General features: G+C 43.0%; 1 protein-coding gene across 1 annotated transcript in view; it reads left to right on the forward strand.

The window, feature by feature from the left end:
- Positions 1 to 12,735, forward strand: part of LOC119393950 (uncharacterized) — a 49,108-nt gene extending 36,373 nt beyond the window's left edge. Inside the window, exons 13-24 of the mRNA XM_049415878.1 lie at positions 1,778 to 2,069; positions 2,774 to 2,891; positions 3,282 to 3,468; positions 4,133 to 4,278; positions 5,966 to 6,089; positions 6,209 to 6,323; positions 6,919 to 7,070; positions 7,954 to 8,055; positions 8,733 to 8,901; positions 10,270 to 10,370; positions 11,252 to 11,407; positions 12,049 to 12,735. Of these exons, the coding sequence (XP_049271835.1) occupies positions 1,778 to 2,069; positions 2,774 to 2,891; positions 3,282 to 3,468; positions 4,133 to 4,278; positions 5,966 to 6,089; positions 6,209 to 6,323; positions 6,919 to 7,070; positions 7,954 to 8,055; positions 8,733 to 8,901; positions 10,270 to 10,370; positions 11,252 to 11,407; positions 12,049 to 12,396 (2,010 nt within the window). The 3' untranslated portion in view covers positions 12,397 to 12,735. The remainder of the gene's footprint in view (positions 1 to 1,777; positions 2,070 to 2,773; positions 2,892 to 3,281; positions 3,469 to 4,132; positions 4,279 to 5,965; positions 6,090 to 6,208; positions 6,324 to 6,918; positions 7,071 to 7,953; positions 8,056 to 8,732; positions 8,902 to 10,269; positions 10,371 to 11,251; positions 11,408 to 12,048) is intronic.
- Positions 12,736 to 13,502: the final 767 nt, after the last annotated feature.

A 13,502-nucleotide genomic window follows, 5' to 3' on the forward strand; every position in this document is an offset into this window, starting at 1 on the left:
TAATACTTGCAGGTCAGCACCTGCGTTGTCCCCGATAAGGGCAAGTTATCGCGTCAGTGTGTGCAAAAATTATCTTTCCGGAACACGTACGGTGTTTCTCTCTTTTCTTTTCTTTTTTTTTCTCAGTATGTGCACTTTCTGTAGGATAAGCGTGAACTTTCCATACCTTTTTGTACTTCCTTGTCATAGTTGGCTGTCGGTTCTTCCTCTTTCTCAATTTTTAATTGTCACGGTCTTGTGTAGTGAAATTCATCTATAATTCACGTTCGAAAGCTATTAACATTACTCTTTATGCATCACAGCGTATGTTAGTGTTAAAGTGTTTTGCAATATAAGCGCACGCAAACTGCATGCTGGTCCTTATACGCCTAGGCGCTCGTCCATGTTGGTACTAGCAGTTGGCGCCCGACCGAGTTGGTTCCAGATGTTATCTTTGGTCTATGAAAAACTTGACAAAAACAATTGGTCGGAAATATGGCTCCTAGCTAGAAGAGTGAAGCAACTATTACCTATACCTTCACTTTGGCGCTCACTTTTGGCGCTAAGGCTCGGCTGGCAGCTTCAACTTTCTTTCCGGACATAACACGTTGAGAGCTTGTGCCGGGCGTAACGCATACTCATCTTACCGTCCGTTATCGGAGTATTAGTAGTCAAACCCGGCAATAGTGTCGCAATTTGAAACAGAGCCAACAACAGAACGAGTTCTTTAGTTTCATGCATTGGTCATTGTATGCGATGCTGGCGTGAAGAATGATTTCACGTGTAAGTACGTCCTCTATTCATTTTCATTTCACTCACCACACAATGTTAGCGACAGACTATAAATGCAAGACTAAGTATAAACAACATGACAGAAAATCAACACTAATCTGAACATGGTACGTTTCGTTCCGTTCAAATACTAGTAGCACATTAAAAACGCAAAATAAATATCGAAAACGAGAAAGAACTGCAGGCATCGCGAAACGTCTACAGGGAAAGCGGCTGACGAGAGCTTGACGCAGCCGTGACGTTTGGCGCTCTAGCAGCGTGGAGGCGCACTTATAACCAGTGTGAATACCTTTCAATTAAAGCAAAGGAAATTATGAGGTCACTGCAACTGGCGTTTTAACTTCACGGCGGTTTTAGCGCTGAATGTTTCCGCTCTTGCTGCAGGTGCATGCGTAGATAAGAGAGCTTTTGTTTGACGTCATGTGATTGTTTGTGCGATGTAACTTAAACAACTGCGAGGTGTGCTGCAGCCACAAGCTCATTTCACTATTAAGGTGAATTCATTTAAAACCGCTGCACTTCTTTAAGGATTCCACAATTTGCGGCTTTGAGATTCCTGCGACTTCACTTCTCGACAATCATAATTCTGTTCACACGAGCGGCCTTGTCAAATAACTTTTCCTTTTCATAATTATCGCTTTCATATCCCTTCCGTCACCTTGCGGCATTCCGGAGAACGCATTTGCGATATCGTGCGTCCATGTGCTCCGAGTTGACTATTTCGCCCTTGTGCTGCCAATTGCTAGCATCCTGGTGTTAGCTCAATAGATATAGCGACCGCCCCGTGAATGCGTTGGTCCCGGGTTTTATCCCTGGACCAGTACGAGTTGTTCTGCAACTAAGAGGCTTTTCTTTCTGAAAAATCTATATGGATTTCCTTGTGGCTTCGTGCTACAAACGGGTGAGAGAGAGTAACGAAGAGGAAAGGCAGGGAGGTTAACCAAGCTTTGGCTCGGTTGGCTACCCTACACTGGGGTGGGGGAGAGGGGTGGCTGACAATTATCCCTTTCATAAGATCACCATTGTGAGGCATCTGCTTCTGCTTACGAGCCGACCATTTGCTCTGTTTTTAGGCCCCCATCAAAGATCACAGAACATCATCGAGCATGCCAGCATCTTCAATGGTGGCGCGTCGCCGCGGAACCTGAACGGTGCCGTGAAGAAAGTCACAACCTGCTTATACGCCGGTGTCAATGGAATGGAAAACGGTGACAGTGCCCCTCTTCAGCCTGAAGGCCCTCGTAACAGGGTCACACTGGAGTGGAAGAATGTTTCATACGCCGTCACCCACGGAAAAGGTAGTGGAATTTAGTTTTACAGGGGAAAGTTTACGTTCAATCAACTGTTGACTTCACAGTTTGGTTTCTTAGGAATGATACTCTTAAAATCAGCGTTTTATAATGACGCTAGAAGATTTAAAGCGGCACTGAACACTCACAGCTACCAATTTCTGGTCTAGTCTGAGATGACCTCTGCGTACTAAAGACAGTTTCTCATTGTGTTGACAGCAGGGGCACTACTGTGGACAAATGTGATGACCAAAATTACAGCTGGCTCCTTTTACACAAATCCTTTTACACAAATAAACATTTTGAGCTGTATATTAGGTTATGTTGTTTTAGTTTAGGTTACGCTGAACTGGCGATAATGTTGTACATAAAGGCTGTACTCAATAATTACCTCAAGCTAAACTTTACGAATTTCACCTACAGCAGCTTCCAGCTACACGTCCGCCACAAATGCTTTTCGAATGTCGACTTTCGTACTCTTTCTTCGTTTTACTTTTGTACTGTCGTGGCGTGCCTCATTTTACTCTTCATCTTGCTTTTCTTTTATGTGTCTAAGCTTTAAATGTGTGATGAAGCTATGTAAGCATAAATAGGCATGCATCTTGACGCCACGGTCTCGCATGCCTCGGACCATTCTTCAGAACAGAATACATTGTTTTTGCATCGCGCGTATATCGATGATCTGGCCCTTTCTTTTCCTTTGCTTATCGCAGGAAAGAAACCACTTGTCAAAAATATGTACGGCAAAGCGCTCCCCGGAACTATGACTGCTTTAATGGGACCTTCTGGAGCGGGAAAAACAACATTGCTCAACGTGCTTTCCGGGCATTAGTGAGTACCTCGTTATTCGCCAGCGTTACTCTACACTGCGATCGCAACAATTGGAACCTGGATAATAAGGCTTCCGGTTACAGTGGCATCTCCGAAAACGAACCGAATAAATTTCAATAAACTTTACCGTTACCGGCCGTTAAAATCAGTTAGTACCCAGCAAAAGCTCTCGCATTTCTACTTCACAAGTGTAGTAGACGTGCACGGGTAACGTGCCCACGTTTTGAAAAGAAACAGTAAAGCAACGCGATAATTACAAAGCCTCTGACGAGGCACAACTTGGACAAAGAGTGCAAGAGTTGTTGTTGTTGTAGTTTTTCTGTGGGAGATATCTGATAAGATCAGAGATTACCTTGTTGATGCCGACGTTTTCTATGACTTCGATTGCAGTGACAAAGGCTACGAAGGTGAAGTCCAGGTCAACGGCTGGATTCGGGACACAGAGCTGTTCAACCGACAGAGCTGCTACGTCATGCAGGACGACTGCCTTCTCCCAGAGCTGACCGTGCGAGAGTCTCTGGACATGAGCGTGCGCCTGCGAATGCCTTCTCTCGAGTCCGCCAAGCGAGCACACTTGGTATGCAGATCTTTTGAGGCATTGGTACTTCACAGTTCAGTATGGGCTACAACGCGCGAGTCGTGGCTGCAGATGCAACGTTCCAGAGACACAAAGTGGATAGAGTTGAGCTATTCAAGCGATGCGCATACCCCAGCGCTTTTCGTCGTCGTCGAAGCGATAGCGCTATAATGCAGTGGCTCGCCGAGCGGCGCTGTCGTTCTTCAGCTGTAGCGCATGCAGCACGCTTCGTCATGATGTACAACTGCTTTAGCGCTGGAATAACATTCCTTCTCTCTGTCGCTCGCTCGTTTGCTCTTTCTCTGGATGGTGGAGCGATATCTGCTCACTTGGCCGGTGTTATAATGCTTCGCAAAAAAGAGCGAATGACGGAAAGCTGGGCGTGAGCGTATTACTGTGAAACAGCAAAAGCAGGTCCACCTTTTTAACGAGAGCGCCATATTCAACACAAAATGTAAACGTAGATATTATAATATTAGGTAACGTTCCGCATGTCCTGGCAATAAATATATAAATAGAGAAAGAAATGCCAAGTGGAAGGCATGGGAGGTATTAGTGAAACCAGTAAAGGTTGGGGGGGTCAAACACCTTCCGAAGTTTTGCAGTTTTGCATGTGTTTCGCATGCAGTCTTCCGTATTTTCCGTTTGTAATCGCTCAGCGCAGGTGAACGAGGCGCTGTCGCGGTGGGGGCTGGAGGATTGCCGGAACACGAGAGCCGGACAGCTGTCCGGCGGGCAGCGAAAGAGGCTCTCAATTGCTCAAGAGGTCGTGAGCAAACCTTCCGTGATTTTCCTCGATGAACCAACCAGGTTGGCGACTTGCCACTTCTGCCACTTTGATACGTTTTAGCTGTTTGTCAAGGTTGCTTTTTGTTTCCTGTTGAGTTTCTCAATATAGTCCCAACTCAGACGATTACAATATATGATCTATAGTAATATATATATATATATATATATATATATATATATATATACTATATATATATATATAGATATATATATAATATATATATATATATATACATATATATAAAGAGAGAGATATTAAGCAGAGGCTGTCTTCAGTTGCCGTAACACCAGTAGGAAATGGAGGATACACGATAGGAAGGTCGACAACCTGGGCTATTGTTGTGTTGTTTGTTGTTTGTGTGTGTGTTGTGTGTGTGTGTGTGTTGTGTTGTGTGTGTGTGTGTTAGTGTGTGTGTGTGTGTGTGTTGTGTGTGTTGTGGTTGTGTGTTGTGTGTGTGTGTGTGTGTTGTGTGTGTGTTGTGTTTGTGTTGTGTGTGTGTGTACAGTCCAGCTTGCTACATTCAGTAGCACGGGGCGTTTTCCCTTTAACCACGGTAGCATATAGGGATACATATGCTGCAACATAGCTCAATTAGTACCACGAACTCGTATTACCTACACGCCGAAAGGAACTGCAGTTCGAAGACCAATTTATTTTGAGCGAATTGTATTTCGAATCATGGCTTAGCCAGCGATTTTTTTTTTTTTGTTACGTGGAAGGCCTGGTAAATAGCAAACTAGAATTTCCAGACCGGGTTTCGGACCGCGTGCCGACTCGAACTTTAGTAATTTTAGGTCGTAGTTTAAATTTTCTTCATTTTCTCATGTGCGATTATCGTTACACAAACGACTCCCGTGATGCTATACATAATACCAAGGGCCCAAATAAAGGAAGGGCTTACCCCGCTACACGCACCTCTGAAACTTGGAGAACGAGGGGGAAGACGCACTCTGCCTCCTTTTTAGATGTCATCGTTTCAAAAATCAAAGGGGAAAGTGCTTCAATATTTTATTCAAAAAGTTAGGAATACCACAAAGTACTCTAAATATCCTCTCATTTGGGGCTGCTTCATTGGAATGTAGTTACAGGAACGTCTGCGGGACCCTCTCCGAATTCCTGGACGACACAAAGAGATTACCTTGCTAGTTCATTGTCTCTCAATTTATTCTTTCCCGTCCCCTAAAAAAACCTTATTCATTTCTTTATTTCCCATTTCCGTATCACGACAATCGCCTTATTCTATTTGAAAAAAGCCACTTTTCCCTTTCTCTGACTTTTGCTTTTTGTTCCAATTTACATTAACCACCGGCTTCTTGGCCAATCCCCCGTTGTGGGTACGAGCCAAAGGCAAGGAACAAACAAGCAAGCAAGCATGCTGTTTCTCTATTTAGGATAAGGCAACGAAATTTCAGTGATTGCCGTAGCATCCCGATGCCTCGCTTTCAAGCCACTGTTCTGATCACAACGCAACCTACCTAGCTAAAGAAAAGGACATCTAGTAATGCATGTTTAATGCATGGTTGAGATGACTGAAAACTTTAGTTTAGATAGCCCCATATGTGGTCAATAAAAAGCTTCGGCGTGACAGTATCCACTCAAGCGAAACAGGAGAAGTTTTATGTTTGGCTACCACAACCTCTTATGCCACACTCAATCACTGATCTACATAGTTTTCTATTCTATTCTTAACTATTCACTCCTTAACAGTGGCCTTGATTCAAGCTCTGCTCTTCGCTGCGTTTCTGTGATGAAGAGCCTGGCTGCATCTGGACATACAGTGATCTGTTCTATTCACAATCCGAGTGCGACGCTCTTTTTCTACTTCGATACGGTGAGAACGGCCACGCTATTCGAGTTTATCACTTGTGAGGGTAGAAGAAACATAGCTCCACCGCTATTTGATATCCCTTGCGTGCTTTAAAACACAACTTTTCTTTTTTTACTTTTCAGTTGTATATGATATCAAGAGGAAGCTGTATCTATAACGGTTCTGTGCAAACGCTTCTGCCGTTCCTTGAATCTCAGGGTTTGAACTGTCCGGCGCATCACAACCCAGCCGACTACAGTAAGTGTGGAGACACGGTCAAGTCACTGTATGCAAAATATGAAATATATATTTAACACAAGGCGTGTTATCAGAAGACCTGTGTTTCACGATACATCGCGATGAACTCTATATACACGGTCCTTAATGCTAGACACAACTGTATTAAGTTTAAATAAAACATGGCAATTGTTTTCGCTTATCTAATTGTAGATCATGCAGATGTTTAAGCAAATATTTTCACGAATATCGCTGAAAGATATATTAACATATAATATACAACATATAATAAAACGCAGATAATACTACACCTGCGCAGATACCGGTGCTGCTGCAGGTTATCCACTTAGGAGTTCAAGCATTATTAAGTAACTAGTCAAACAAACATCGTAAATATGTGTGCAAATCAATACAAACTACGCTAGACAGAAGCCCACTTCCACATTTTGGACTTACAATATATTTTAAATGAAGGCCTGGAATTATTCTGCGCCACAATCGGCTGGTGCATCTCTCGGTGCCTTAACGCAAGCGTACTCCTTTTATCATTGTTACCTGTGGCTCTTTTTTTTTTTTTTACATAGCCACTGTTTTTGAAGGTTCTTATCATCCTCAGTCACCGAGATCGCTTCTGGAGAACATGGCGACGTGCAAGCCCAACTTGCGGCACACTTCACGCCATCAGGCATTGACGCTGTGTCTGAGAACGTGGTACTTTCTTCGGAACGTCGAACTACACGATACGGTGGTCGTATTATGACCAAGCAAGTGAGTTAACCTAGTTTTTTCTTAAAGTTTCATCATGGTTCACACGCGAGGAAAGAGTTGTAAAGGAGGGGCAAGGTTGTAATGTGTCACGCTAGCTGTACAATTAGGTGCTGTAACCATAAGCATTTAGCTAAGTCATCAACAATCTAATTAAGAAGAAATACAAGAGTTCGGCCAGTTTAAGTAAAAATACGTTACCAAGAATGCTGCACATTTAGAGCCTCTGTAACAGCTAATAAGGGCTGGTACTTTTTCATAGCATAGACTACACCTGCAAAACTCGTGCTGTCCCAAGACAGTTGTGGATCTGTATTATACTATTTAGCCTAGGAGGCACAGAAACGAACTGGTATATATACCGACGCATGAAGACACCCTGACTCCTTCACATTAGCAGCAAGTGAATACAATTCTATGCATGTATGTTGTTCATAGATACAGCATAGCGATGAATAGCTCACATGCATGCTTGGTTCGGAGTTGGAAGCAAAGGCAGTATGGTTAAATTTACTTCCTCTCACACATTTATCTTGGCACTAAAAATTTTTTCTCACAGTTATATGGTGTGCATGTTCTCAAGTCCACCCACTTGAAGTTTATTATTTCATCTTCAACATGATGTACACTGCATTGACTTCCGAAACATTGCCAGTAACCGGACTTTTTACCGAATATAACTTATGCTTGAAATTTCCAAATTGCGTTGCATCGAAACCGCATAACGAAATTCCGTCGTCCTACATTTTAAGCATACGTTCCTCTCATTTAAGTTGTGCGTAGTTAAAATTGAATTGCACTTATCTCCATCGCAGCGCTGATAGATTAAATATATTTTACGGTAGATGCTTGATAAAAAAAGCTAAATATGTATTTAATTTTCTAGGAACTTGAAGACGCACTGGCACAAAACAAAGAAAACGTTAACTACGCTATTCAGTTCAGGGTGCTCCTGTGGAGGTGTTTCCTCTGCGTTGTCAGAAACAGGGTAAGTCGGCTGTGCATGTTTACTCCTGATATTTGAATTCTCAGCCCTTATATATGCAACCTAAATGTTATTTAGACGAGTGATAAGTCTCCTCCACTGCAACTGAAAAACATATGTTCATTTCGTAAGCTTTCGCTGCCGCTACTTGAATGCACTGCACAATCTCTGCAGCACATAACATTCGTCAAGTAGCTTGAACTTTTCTCGTGAGGTTCTTGGCTGCATCGAGGTTCGCATTGTTCACTTTGGTAATTACAAATGTGTTGCACCACAAGTACGTGTGTTAAACAGCTAGTGTTCCTATTTTAATACTTGATAATAAGGCATGTATTGTGCAAATACACAATTATCGGCTTGCCTTTTCTGGGCGAAATATTCATTTTAGTGTAAAAAATGTCATGTAGTTTCACCCTGAAGGCGAAGTTTTGATAGAGATAACAGTGTGTAATTTAAGTGCATGAACTAAGTTCAATAATATTATCCCCCATATAAATTGCGTTTCACGGTTTGAGAATTCTTACGGCAGCAACACTTGTATAATTAGCCTTTAACGATTGTAACACTAAAATAAAACTAATAATGCTAGCTCATAAATAGGTATAATTAGTTATTTGTGAATTAAAAGTGTTTGCCGCTCAGCGAGAAACCTAACACAAGCTTTCCTTACCGTACGACAGGTGGCCACACATATGCGCTTCGTTGCCTACATTTGCTTTGCGGCAATGTTAGTAGCACTATTCTACGGCATCGGGGACAACGCATCTCGAGTAATGAACAATTTGTCCTTCATTATACTGATGCTTTCCCTACTGCTTTTCCAATCAACAATGCCCACAGCTATGATCTGTAAGTACCACTCATGTGTTTTTCTGTTGTGTTAATGGTACTGAACTATGACGCTCACCCACTGGGAATAGGGTGATTCGATAAAGTAGTAACTAAGAGATAAACAGTGAGCCGGGAAAAAAAGAAACTCAAAGGGCCCCTCTTACAGTCGCCTAAGACGTCTCGAAGGCAAAAGCCATCTTCTCCTTCTCAGTCGATGTACTGATCCTCCCCAGACCCCTTCCAAAAACTTTCTGCGCCGAACGTGGTTTTGCACTGCCTCCGTGATCGGCCGATCTTTGACCAAGCGATATCATGTGATGACTTCACCATGGGACCTCACGTTACGTCACGTCGTGAGGACATTATAGTGGCGCCACAAATTTTGGCGATCTGTGTCGTCATGATGATGTCACGTGGTGACGTCATCACGTGATGATTTTTTGACACCCGGGATGACACCGAAGCGGCGGGACGCCGCCGATGCCGGCGGTCAATTTTCCCGTTTGATAAGGCATCTAAGGCTCTCTCTTTAATAAAGACGCTTAAAAATAGCTAGATATAAGGAGATAAGATGTTTTATAGTATTCGTTGTGATAAGGATTTCCCATAATTGCGAATTGGAGGTAATGAGTGCGCCGTTTAAGACAAAGAGCGTTTGAATGGTGGCAGTTTTATATCCACATTCTGCATGAAACAACGCACTCGAGTGGCTATTGCTCCAGTTTGTGACCCCGAGCGACCGATGTAGATGTAGTTTTTTGTGACCAATGTCGCGTACCCTTTCTGGCATGTAGTTGAATAACATAGTGGACCAATGCAACTGGAGTAAACCAATGTGTAGGAATAAGTGGGTTATGATATATCCATTTAACTTGCGTTTTTGTTTCTAAGGCTTTCATAGAAGTTTCAACAAACGCACGCTGTGATGGATGCACGCTGAAAGGGATTCAAAGAACACCTAGACGCTAGATTTAGGGGTCCGTTAAACAACCAGAGGTGGTCGAAATTATTCCGAAGTCCCCCTCATGGCGTGCCTCATAATGGTATCGTGGCTTCGGCACGTAGAGCGCCAAGTTTACATATAAACAACTGAATAAACAATCGACTGCACCACTGCAAGCGTACGTTGTCACTCATGTGGCGAACATCACATCACATTCTAAGCGCTGCCTTTTCATTTCGTTTTTTTTTTTGCAAGGAAGTTTTAATGGAAATAAAAAAAGCACGTATGGGTATTTAAAATGAGATCAGGTGCTTTGCACCATCTTGGAATTATTTTCAGAATTTTTCTTCATGGTACTGTAGAAATCAAATGTTTAAAGAATTATGACGACCTTCAAACATTCGAGGTTCATTGACGCTTTTACTTTTCTTTTTTCATTGCAGTTCCAACTGAACTGAGCGTTTTGCTGCGCGAGCACCGAAACTGTTGGTACAAACCTGTGATGTATTACATCGCCAGGTTGGCGACTGACGCCCCGTTCATGGTAAGCACGCTCCGCGATATTGTTAGCCAGTTCGCAGTATATTAACTACCCACCGTGACAGCTTAGTGGATAATCTGGTGCTCTGCTTAGTCCTAGAATGTGGGTTCAATACTTAGTCACTACGGGCCTTTCAATGGGGCGAAATGCAGAAAAAAGAAAAACGCTGTGTATTTTGATGTACCAGCACGCAAAAGAACCCCAGGTCGTCGTAACTAATCTCCAGTCTCTCACTACGGCCTGCATCATAGTGATATTGTTATTTGGGCACGCAAAGCCAAATTGTTTTTGTTTATTTTTACGTCGCATCCTCGGTTTATGGCAACTTCTCTTTCATTCAGCTCGATTCAGAGTAATTAACAAACGGGCAAATAATTTCTGTGTAGCCTGTTCTCATTCCCGTGGTACTAATATAGTACAGTGAAATGTTGTTTCGTTTCTGCTACAATAAAAGTATTATTGTTGCTTAAGAATAAAAACGCTCAGAAAATTTTATGCCTTACAGGAAGGCATGAATAATATATTTTCCATAGTTTACAGCAACCTTGTTAATCTGCCTAACAAGATTAAAGAAATTTATTCTATTTTTCTTCTCCTCTCATCAACGGGACAAGGAAATTGGTAGAGATTGCTTCTATACACGTACATCAGCAATGCTTTTGCGTGGCGCCGCCTGTTGATATAAGCGAACCGTACAGAAACACCCCCAGTAAATCACCTCTTAGCTTGTGTTTTGGAAAATCATCGGTAACATGTACATACATATAACTAAGAGGGCATTTTCTTTCCTAAAGAGAAGTTTGCACTCGCCATTCGAAGTATTAGCACATATCCGAGATGTGAATGTTAGCCTATGTGTAACAGTAGGCGGTCTATTCTTGTAGCTCCTTGGACCAGCCACAATGGTTGGGATCGTCTACTGGGCAACGTCACAACCGGCTGAATTGTGGCGACTAGCTTCCGTGCTGCTCTTGTGCCTTCAAATGTGCTCAGTCTGCCAAGGCTTGGCTCTCGTTGTGTCAGCCTCATGCAGTGCTCAGGTGAGCTGAATGGGCAACATCTGTTACGCACCCATATGATTTTCCTATATCTATAAAGCCAGTCACTGAACAATCGAGGTATTCAACAAATGTGTCTTCCAGCTACGACGGGCTTCTGTGTACGACCCGATGACGATGCGCATCCTCATTAAGCTGTATGTGTACGTATACTTCTGAGGCAAGTACCTCGGGGTGTTTAGATAACCTCACTAAACCTACCGGCCACTACAATGTGTAAAACTTTCTGGGATACAAACGTGTCACGTACATTCAGCCGTGCACTCTTACTCATTTGACATACATTCCACTAAGTGAAACATTGTCTCATATGTGCTCTATTTACTTGCCGGAACGTATGTTGAACAAGACGCGTTTTATGTGTTAGATTTCCAGGCGAGAAGCCTGGCACACCATTTACGTTTTCTTCATGTATTTCAATTCCAAGTGATTAGCATATATCACAGACCTCTGAAACGCGCAGTATATGCCTCATTTCGCTGTGGTGAACGTATCGCAGCTTTTGAGTGGTGCAAATTGCGGTTCCTTAAGTTCAAACGTTCTTGAAGAACACCTTGCAAGGTATTCTTCCACATCCTTGAACGTACACACATGTAAACCAAATAATTGGCATGCTCTTTCAGACGGCTCTCTTCGCGGTGCTACCTGTTGCATCACCGCCATTCCTATTCAGCGGTTACTTCATGCCTCCGAAGCTGCTCCACCCAGCGGTGTCCTGGCTGACGCGGTTGTCCCAAGTCCATCATGCACTTCACGGCATAATGTACGCGATATACGGCAATGGTCGTGCCGAATTGCACTGCGACGAAGATACGTTCTGCTTCTTCGCCGACCCCGAACAGGTCCTCGTGGAAAACGGCGCTGAGGACGCCTGGCTATCCGTGAAGTTTGGTATCCTACTTGCCATGGATGCCTTCTACAAGATCGTCGCTTACGTCATTCTCCGGTGGCGTCTGCGAGTGAAGAAATAGTTTTCTCCTCGAGGGAGGTTTGTGCCGTCAGCCCTCGTGTCTGCACTCTAGCTATTGCTGACTCAGAAGGCACGCTTTGGAACGGTTGTACATTAATGTGATATCAGTTTCGAGGAACAAACTCTACATTCGTCGTCAATTCTTGACAAAGGTGAATATGCCGAGTGGAAAGCTGTACGCAAGAATACGAAGAAATAGAGACTGCAATTTTTTTTACAGCGACAGCAATTACAAGGAAATACCGAGCGAATTTTCGCCGTTGTCGTGACGTTCCTTATATCTCCATAGGTGTATATACGTAAGTAAATAAATAAATAAAAATGTTTCGACCGCTGGATTGTAACTGTGGCCTTCTGCACAGAAACTAGGTGGTGTAACCACTAAGCCACAGGCTTTCTTTCTTTCTTTATTGCCCACTTGCGTTACAAAACAATGTACAAGAAAAGTTACAAGACATCAACCAAGCTTTGGTTAGAGACTAAAGTTTAAACTCGCTTCAGTTTAACTAAATCATCGAGAATAAGCATCCACTCAGGAGGCTCACTTCGCGCACGATATATTTTCCGTATGAACGCGACACTCTCAATGAAGTTGAGTTCGCATCGTATGGGTATCAACATCCGCACTGTCATTCTCTCTTTTCGCACACTAGTGAGGCCTTGGGACATGAGCATATCGTATGGTGCCCATCCTTCAGTAACTTCTGGCAAAAAACGAATGCCTAAAGAGGCAGTACGTAGTTCATATTTTAAATAAGCGTTGTAGGATACTTCAATGAACCGTACGATTAGTGCAATTAAGCAGAACATTGGCAAAACTGCCACTTACAAAAACGAGAATAATTTTTAGGCCCTGGCCCTAACTATGGTCAACTGGAACGGCTCTAAAAGCGCTAGTGTGTTCTTAAAAGCTTCTTGACTCAATAAAATACGGCAATGTGCGCACAGGTTTCCTTTTTCTTCTCTTAGACCACCGGACTGCTAGCATGTTAGTCTTTGTGCATTCCTCCTCTCACTATTTTTTTCTCTCTCTCCGCTTTCTCGTTCCCCTTTTTAATAGTTCCCGTGCTCTTCTCGTATTGTCTGCTATTAGTCCTCTGAGCCGGC

Source organism: Rhipicephalus sanguineus, chromosome 5 (assembly GCF_013339695.2).
Source record: "Rhipicephalus sanguineus isolate Rsan-2018 chromosome 5, BIME_Rsan_1.4, whole genome shotgun sequence".
Taxonomy (NCBI): Eukaryota; Metazoa; Arthropoda; class Arachnida; order Ixodida; family Ixodidae; genus Rhipicephalus; species Rhipicephalus sanguineus.